The sequence below is a fragment of the Henckelia pumila genome, chromosome 2 (genome assembly GCF_033568475.1).
Source record: "Henckelia pumila isolate YLH828 chromosome 2, ASM3356847v2, whole genome shotgun sequence".
Taxonomy (NCBI): Eukaryota; Viridiplantae; Streptophyta; class Magnoliopsida; order Lamiales; family Gesneriaceae; genus Henckelia; species Henckelia pumila.
In genome coordinates, this window is record NC_133121.1 from 71814502 (window position 1) to 71824145 (window position 9644).

The 9644-nt window shown below is 39.1% G+C and overlaps 1 protein-coding gene across 1 annotated transcript; it reads right to left on the reverse strand.

Annotated features, from left to right (window-relative positions):
* Window positions 1–8667: 8667 nt before the first annotated feature.
* LOC140877730 (uncharacterized) lies at window positions 8668–9132 on the reverse strand. The gene has a single exon (XM_073281297.1). The coding sequence runs from the start codon at window positions 9130–9132 to the stop codon at window positions 8668–8670; it is 465 nt and encodes a 154-aa protein (XP_073137398.1).
* Window positions 9133–9644: the final 512 nt, after the last annotated feature.

Below are 9644 nucleotides of genomic sequence, written 5' to 3' on the forward strand. Positions count from 1 at the left end.
TCTTGATGTATTTTGTGTTTGGATCATGTAAAGTTCTCTCTTCCTTTTCCAGTTTACTTCTCAGATGATAATTTATTTGTTGATGCAACGATTTTGTATTGGTAAATCAATGTTGAGTTTGAGCTGTTAACTTTCTATATCATTCGCATTCAAGTTTTTGCCAATTTGTGTTTAAATGTAATCGCATTCTGCCCGCAAAGTGTTTGTTTTTATGATTTTCATAGTGTACTCGACATCTCCATTGCTTCTTAGAGGTATTTTGGATTGAAACTCTTCTGATTTTAGGCGTTTTTGGTTATTGTGTGTCTGTATTCTCCTTTGTGTGTTGATTCTTGCCTTGTTTATTTTCAAGGAGCATCCGAGCACGACTATCGTGACCGATGCACGTACGATCATGTCCTTGACAAGGTTTATCACGGACAGAGGAGGGCTGCATTGCTTGTATAGAGTTGGCTACAAGAATGTGATTGATAAGGGCGTTCAGCTTAATAAGGATGGAATTGAGGCTCATCTTATGATGGAAACTTCAGGCCATGGTGCCCACAAAGAGAATCATTTTCTTGATGATGGTAAATCTCTTTGATTCTTTTACATCTATGGGATTTATATTTAATAGAATTTTTGCATAAAACAAAGATTGTTTTATATGGTGCCCTCTGTTTCAGGTGTTTATATGGTCGTAAATATAATCATTGAAATGGTAAGATGAAGCTTGAAGGATAAAATGAAGGCATTGGGAGTCTAATAAAAGATTTGGAAGAGCCACTGGAATCAATGAAGTTGAGAATAAATATTGTTACAGAGCCTGGCGCCAAAGGCTCTGAGGTCATTGAGGCGTTCTGGAACTACATTGAGGTATGATAATCACTGCTAAGGGAGATAACATTAGGCCAGTATGGTATCATATAATAACTGAGTACTGATAAACATATAAAAACCATCCGAAATAGACCTTCTTGGGTGAAATTGTGGATTACATTTGATTTCTCAAAAAAACGAAAAGGTGGAACCCTTGAAACTCATTTTACTCCATATATCATTAACATAGAATAAACCTGCAGACACATATATACTGAGCTACTTCAAAAGTTTTGCAGACAAATTAAGGTGACATCAGCGCTTAATTTCAGTGTCTTCATGATTTTTTGAGCCATGTGCACTCTTTGTTAATGTAAGATTCTTCATTAAAATATATATTAGTTGGTTTATCGTGTAAGTCCTATTTGTTGCTGCTACACTTAACAGAATCCCATGTAATAAATTTGATTGGTGTAATGATTGATTGTGTGTGGAATAATAATAATATTGTGCATTTAAATTAACGGAGAACACATGTTTATAGATGGGGTGGGTGCATGAAACAAAAGATAACATTTTTATTATTTATTTTGTTTCATAGGTACCCAAGTGAAGCAGACAAACATTTGTTTGTCTTGCCCTTTCTCTTGTATTTTCATCTATCGTGATATCCGGTAGTTATGTCCTTGATTTCTAAGTTTGTGTGTTGTATTCAATGTACTTCATACCTTGCGTCGATATTGTCACATAGACACCTTCCTTTAATTTCTGTATGAACTGTACTGTACCAAGAGAAACACTGATAACAAGAGTGTGATGTTTTTTTATACAGGAGGCAGTAACAAAGGAAAAACTATTGCACTATGAGCTCGTTCATTCTAACGACAGTATGAAGGTTACTTCAATGCTTGTAGCCATGATTCTCCCTCTTAGTTTTCTTTTTTCTATCTCTTTTGCCGTCTTCTTTATCATATCTAATAGAAGATTCTACATGTTCAAATTATGCTCAAAGCTTGTAGGATTCGTACATGTTCATGCAAACTAGATCACAGTTTTTAAATTCTCTTTTGAGACCATGTGAATAAGGATCAGATGGGGCAACAACCCCAGTTGGACCCCTTTTCGTTCTGCAATTTTAAAAAATCATGACATTGCCCTCTTAAAACAATAACTCCACAAGTATATATCTCGCATCAAATCTTCAATTTTGAATTTTAATTGTATATATATTATCCTATGCGGTTACTTGGCGTTTTTGTTTTTTGAAGAAATATGAGATGGGAAAACAGTGGTAATCCTGGGGTACGTAAGTAACGTATGTAAATAGATTTGTGTTTTACAGTCAATATGCATCCTAGTTTGTTTGCATTAATTCTTAGTTTGAATTCATTGCATCGATCGACACATCTTTAGATCAATTCTTTATGATCGCTCGCTGTAACGCCCCGATTTTATCTTAATCGACTTTATTTGAGATAATCGGAGATTTCAGAGTTCAAGAGACGACTTGATTTTGATCAGGGTCCTTTTTGCAAATTTCGGATTTTTTAGGGACTAAAGTGCAAATATTGAGATTGTTAGATATTTAAGCTTGAGTTGACTTACCTTTTCACTTCATCCCCTTCCCCAACACGCCTCCTCCCTCTCTAGACGCCATGGACGTCTCCTTGAGCTCCCAGATTTCACCCCGAGCACGATCCGTCCGTTAGAATTTATTTCTGAAGGCAGATTAGCGATCACGGCTGCGAGAGCTTCGTTCTACCGTAAGTATTTCTCCGATCGGATATGTTTTGTTTTTCGGAGGTTGTTAGAATCGATTTAGATTCTAGTATGTTGTTCTTGGCGGAGTTCTGATCGTTTATTATCTGTCAGTTTTGAATTAGAGCGACGCTCGGATTTGTTATTATTTTTGGAAGCCATTTTTGAAAACTTGGATTTTGAGATTGATGGGTTGCCTTGTTATTGTTGTTTTGGGCATTGATATGAGGTTATATCGTTATTGAACTGCTGTCTGCATTTCCGGTTTGATCAGATTATACCCGTTATGCCGTCGGTTTGAGTTTTGGATTGTTTATCGGTTCGAATTGTTGAGCCAAGCCTTTGTTTGAGTTGTATGTTAATCTCGAGCCTTTATTACTTCTTGCACAGATTGATTTGAGGCCAGTGGAGTTGCGAGATTTCAGCTTTGTTCGACTTGGAGATTGTAGCCGGTATAGTATCGATTTCTTATTATCGATTAAAGTAGTTTGATTGAATCTTGATTGAGGAATCGTTGTTGTTTCCAGGTTTGGAGCATCGAAGTTGTTGAAAAGAGGTATAAGATGACTTAGATTGGAATGGAACGTGTGACTCGAATCCGACTCGATTCGAGTGTTCCGAAGAATCACATACTTGCATGTTATTTGATTATTTGAATTATTTGAGTTATGTTTTGAATTTCATTCATCTTGAACATGAATCCTTGATTTGAGTAGCGGGCAGGACGTCCTTTTTGATGATAGACGTTTTGGGGATTATATTGTGAGTGGCCTGGGTGTAGCCGTTTCACCTAGTGCTAGCATACTCCTTATAGTCGCACCAAAGTCTAGAGGATGGAGATACGTAGCACCACCTCGATCGGGAGAGTCGGTGAGTCGTTTACGTGATCTCTTCCTCGGGATCCCAAAAGCAAAAGCAGAAATGTTTTGATTATCTGACTTGATAATCCCAGATTTTAAAGACATGCATTGCATTTATGCATATGAATTGAGTTTTAGACATTCTTGTTGAATTTCATGGTTGTTTTATGAATATCTAGAAGATGATGCATTTCGTTTGAGATGTTTTTATGATATTGCATGTTTGTCTCTTTTACTGGGAATATTATTCTCACCGGATTATCCGGCTGTTGTCTTGTCTTTGTATGTGTGCTTGGCAACAGGTGGGGCAGGACCGAGTCAGAGATCGCATGGCTAGGTGGATGAGTTGATAGAGTGAGGCCTTGTTATTGTAGAAGTAGAATTTGAAATCGAACTTAGATTGTATTCGAACTCGATTTGTATTTTGGATTTTGGAACTTAGAATTGATGCATGTTCTACTCTTTCTTGTAATTGAATACTTCGTTGTTGGAAAAGTTTTAGTTGGATCATGTCGGAGCCTTTCCGGTTGTTGGATTGCACTTTTGAAGCCTTTTTTGAGCTAAAACAGCAGGCCATGCGCGCCCGCGCCTGGTGAGGAGCGCCCGCGCATTCTGCTCCCTTTCTCGGAGGCCCGGGCAGGGCTGTATGCGCGCCCGCGCGTCACCCTGTGTAAAAAAAAAAAAAAAAAAAACTTTGCTTTTAATCTTAGATCTTGTATGCGTAATTATTGTTTATTTTGAGATTAGATGATTAGAATCGAGGTCTCACACTCGCCGTCACTTTATCAATAATTCATGGGTCCATCCAACCACACCACAAATAAAGCAACAACCAATATTTCTATTTATTTAGATTTTTATTTGTAAGAGAGGTTTTATTCTGGCCAATATTTATTCGGTGGATTAGTGGTTTTGGGTGAAAGAATTATATATATGTTGTGCTAGCTTCTCTTAAATTAATATATAGTTGCTGATCTATTGATGCAACAGGTTGGATGGGAGTATTATGCCCTTGTGTTTTGTTCGGTCGTAATGTTGAACAAGTAGTGGGAGACGACGACGACGATAGTGTGCCCTGCATTTGTCATGCCGTGTTTGTGGAGGGTGGCCTAGCTAGCACTTGGTGCAGCAACAACAGCCCTTCACGATTTTATTAATCCGGTCACTGTCTCTTCCATTTGGGGTGGTTTGTTGTTTGGTTGCTTGAAATGATGCGGGGTTGGTGCTTTTGGATGATGAGGAGCACATTTTCAGTATGCGGATTATGTATTTGTTTCTATTTTACTTTTCCTCTTTGATGTTTGATTTATTGTGCCATTTCATAACCATGGCTTTGAAATTTTATTCTTGTTTGCTGCAATTGTTTAGCACAAATTCCCCCAAACTTGAAATTTTGTTCGTCTCGAGCAAAACTAACACAAACTCCATTCAATTGCAAGAACAACAACCATCAAGAATGACTATGGATTAATGACATCAGTATGAAATTCCAAAACAATTTAAATCCAATCATATCTATCCTACTAACACTTGAAAAATAAGTTAGCCAGAAAAATAATTCAACCTCATAAACTCATAAACTCCGCAACTCACGTTTCAAAATACTCTTCTCTTAACTCAATTCAAACATTCACAAATCATGAGGACTTCCATGGTAGAACAAGATCAAATTCAAGGATATATCATCACAACCACACTCAATTAGTTTAATTCAAGAACGTAGTGTGTGCGTGTTTCGATCAAGAATTCATAATCATTAAAGTTTCAATCAATAGTCCATAAGCTAAATTCTTGCAACCCCTCTCCACTAGTATATTGGGTAACTGTGACTCGGTCAATAGGACTTAATAAGCTTATAATGCAAGGCCTGGCTCATGGCTACAAATGAAGGAAAAGAATTCAAATAAGGAGTAATTCACATTTATGCTCAAACTCTAATGTCAACTCCTTTTCATTCACAACTTCACACTTATTTCACTTCATTGATTTTTCAATTTTTTCACAACTTTTTTTCACAACTTTTTTCAACCACAAATTTTTCAACTCTTTTTCTTTTCTACTACCTTCCTCATTTCCATTCATCCACTACACCATTCCATATTAACAAATAAAAACTAGGAGCATATAACAATTTAGCATTCAAATTACTCCCTTAAAGGTAGGAAATAGTATATAAGCTATTCAGGTAGTCAATGTAGGACCTTGAAATAATGACGAATGGGGGTTTCATCACACGTTTACACGCATGCCATTCGATTTTCAATAAAGCTCAAACAAGGTACTAGGGATAACATATATAATAGGTAGCTTGAAAGGCTCAAACGAATTCAAAAAAATTTCCTAAATCATTTCTAATCATAGTTTTGCCCGTATTTCGCCTCGAGGGGTGTTCGAACTAGTTCTAGACAAGTCTCAATCCACAATTAAATCATACAAATCTCAATCAGTGCAGAAAGGAAAAATCATCAACAGTAAACGATGATTTTCACAACAAGTTTCAGAATTCTCTTATCTCTAATTACTAATATGCGTGTAAGCGCAAATGGGCAACTAAGGATAAATTGATTCAATAAAATTCAAGGCCCAAAAAATCCAAACAATGCCTCAATCATTTTATGTTTGTCTGTCTCAAGATTCAGATTCAAGCAAAATCACAGAATATATAGGAGTTCAATTGTTCACTTGGTTCCGTTTATTTCAAAATTTTGTCAGCTAGGCAGGTAGTTATGGACTTCAGTTACAAAACAAAAATTAACATCATTGGCCATCAATCCATTTCATTCATGATTTCTCAACATCATTCACCAACAAACCACAACGACATAAATTTCTCAAATTCAGCCACACACAAACACAACACAACTCCTAAGAACCAAACAACTAAAATAAAAACAAAACAAAAGCAAAAGCAACTAAACAAAAACAATAAAAGTCAGAACTGACACAACTCCCCCAAACTTAGTACATTCATTGTCCTCAAGGAATTAAACAAGAAAGCATAAAGGACATGTACCACAAACGACGACCGTCAGTGGTCGTTGCCATCATCAGCGGCATCATCATGGGACGGACCTGAAGGGCCAAAAGTGGGCGGCCACTGTGGATACAGAGGAAATAGATGAGTCGAAATAGCAGCCTGTGGAAACTGATGTCTCAAAGCATCTGTAAAATCCATCATGTAGTCCATAAAGACACCAGTAGTCTGCTGAAATGTCCGAAACTCTTGACGGTGCGCTCTTAATTCATCCTCCAGAAGAGCAACACGATCGGGCACAACAGGGGGAACCTGAGTTCGAGGTGCAGGGCCGCTTCGTACAGCTGCTCTCTCATTAAAATCTCGTCTCTCAGCGCGAGTTCGGTGCTCAGAAGCCGGTATCATGAGAAAAGGAGTTTGACAAGCAATCGGAGCAGTAGCTTTCAACAATTCTTCATTCTGGCCCCACTCAACTCCAGCCGCTTCACAAAGATCAGTGATAAGTGCGGGCAATGCAAACCCGCCATTCATCTTATCTGCCGCCACACCCTGAATAGTTGTTTGACAAATCTGTCCCAAGTCGATTGCTTTGCCCTCCAAAATACAATAAACAAGAATCGCTCGTTCTCGTGTCACCTCATGCTCGTGGTCAGTTGGTTTAAGACGAGCACACACAAAGTTATACCACAGCTTAGCATCAGGAATTAGCTCGATTTTCTTCAACTTGGAAGGCTGATGATCACGGCCCATGCGCCATTCCGCGCCCGGAACACAAATACGGCTCAGAATCGCCGCGTAATCCACTTCATTTGCTCGGTACTCCGCATACTCATCGTGAAATACTGGCGGAAGGTTGTACAGGGTGTAATAGTGTGAGCATTAAAAGGCACCAGCTGGCCTCGGACAAGCACTTTCAACTGCATGTGCTTTACTTTCAAGTTCGCATAAAATTCACGAACGGCTGGGGCAACTGCATCCTGAGGTGGCTTAACAAAATTTAACAATTGACGCTTATTCACAGCCCTACCAATTGTATTCAAAAACTCATCGTTCCCAAATCCCGATGTCGTATCAAACCCACGCTCCGATAATATTGTTTTGCCTAGAAAATTTTGATAATGCTGTTCGGCACTCTCATTCCAGAAACGCTGCGGCTCAGGCTTCGGATTAGCATGAGAAGAGGATGCAAAAGATTTTTGTTTCTTCTTTGGTGCCATGAATCAAACACTTAGTATGCACCACAAATCACGCAACAACTAACCAATTTGCCACAATCAAAACTCCCCCAAACTTAAATCTAATCCACAATCCACACACAACAACAAACGCTTCACGACAATCCAAAAGAATCCAAACTCCAAAGAACGATTATTCAATATCAAAACGTCAATACCCACGAATCGCAAGAGATAGGATGTCGGAAAACTCACCACCCAAATCACGTTTATAAGCACCAAAAAGAACGAACTTACTCCAAATTCAAATGATTCCGATAAAAGTAGATAAGCAAAGGTCTCCCCGTTGTAGAACCCTCCAAAATTAGAACCGAAGCTTGCCCTTGACACTGTGATAACACCGATCCGATTGGAGAAGATAGTGATGAAAGAAAGTAAATGGTGTATGTTGGAGATTAGGAGATAGACGGTCCAATCAAACGAAGAAGGGAAAGAAACGTGAGGAAGGAGGCGGAAGAGAAATTAGGGAAAAAATTTGGGAGAAAGGAAAGAAAAGGAATCGGATATATGGAAGAAAAAGATTGCGGGGCGGGCGCTCAATGGAGAGGAGCGGGCGCACCTTTATTTCGGTATGTTAAATTGGTTGAGTGCAGGAGCGGGGCGGGCGCGCTGAAAGTGGGGCGGGCGCGCCTTCAGTTCGAAAAAATTGGCAACTATTACTGCACAGAAACGGCGTGGGCACGCTGAAAGTGGGGCGGGCACGCCTTCATCTCGAAAAAATTCACAAAATCACTGCAGGAGCGGCGCGGGCGCGCCTAAGATCAGAGCGGGCACTCCTCAATCTTGAAAAAAGTTTATTTGATTGAATATGTGACTGCGCGGGCGCGCCTATAGGTGGAGCGGGCGCCCCTTTGGCTCGAGATTGGCATCCAAAATACTGAAAAAATCATAAAAAAAACAAATTACTTCCAAAACAGCAAAATTAACAGTAAAAACTAAAAAGCAAAATTAAAACGAGAAAGCAAAAACAAAAACTAAAAAATTTGGGTGGCCTCCCAAAAAGCGCTTGGTTTAAAGTCCACAGCCCGACTTGCACCATTCTTTAGTTGGGATCATTAAGCAATACGCTGGATGCGGGTGGTACTTCATTGCCAAAGTACTGCTTGACTCTCTGCCCATTGACCTTGAAAACTCTTCCATCGGTACATCGCAATTCAATGGCACCATGTGGATAAACAGTCTCTACGAGAAACGGCCCTGACCATCGCGATTTCAACTTCCCTGAAAATAATTTCAAACTAGATTTAAATAGCAAAACTTTTTGACCCGTTTCGAATTCCCTATGCACAATGTTTTTATCATGCCACTTCTTTGTTTGCTCTTTGTATAGCTTGGCATTCTCATATGCTTCACTTCGAAATTCATCCAATTCATTCAACTGTAGTTTCCGCAACTCCCCGGATGCTTCGAGGTCCATGTTTAGCTTCTTGATAGCCCAAAACGCCTTGTGCTCCAACTCCAAAGGTAAATGACATGACTTACCAAAAACCAGCCTGTAAGGAAACATCCCAATGGGCGTTTTGAATGCGGTGCGGTAAGCCTAAATGGCGTCATCTAACTTGATTGCCCAATCTTTCCGATTTGTCTTAACCGTTTTCTCCAAGATTTGCTTGATTTCCCAGTTAGAGATCTCCGCCTGGCCATTGGTTTGAGGATGGTATGCACACGCCACCTTATGCCTGACACCATACTTAGTGAGCAAGGTATTAAAAATCTTATTGCAGAAATGCGTACCTTCATCACTGATTATTGCTCGTGGAGTTCCAAACCTCGTGAAGATATTCTTTTGCAAAAATTTAACTACAACACGAGCGTCATTAGTCGAGGTGGCAATGACTTCCACCCATTTCAAAACGTAATCAACTGCTAATAAAATATAAGTATACCCAAAATAAAGGGGAAAGGGACCCATAAAATCAATACCCCACACATCAAATAATTCTACTTCTAAAATATTTGTGAGGGGTAATTCATGCCTTCTTGAAATATTTCCCGTTCTTTGACACTTATCACATGATT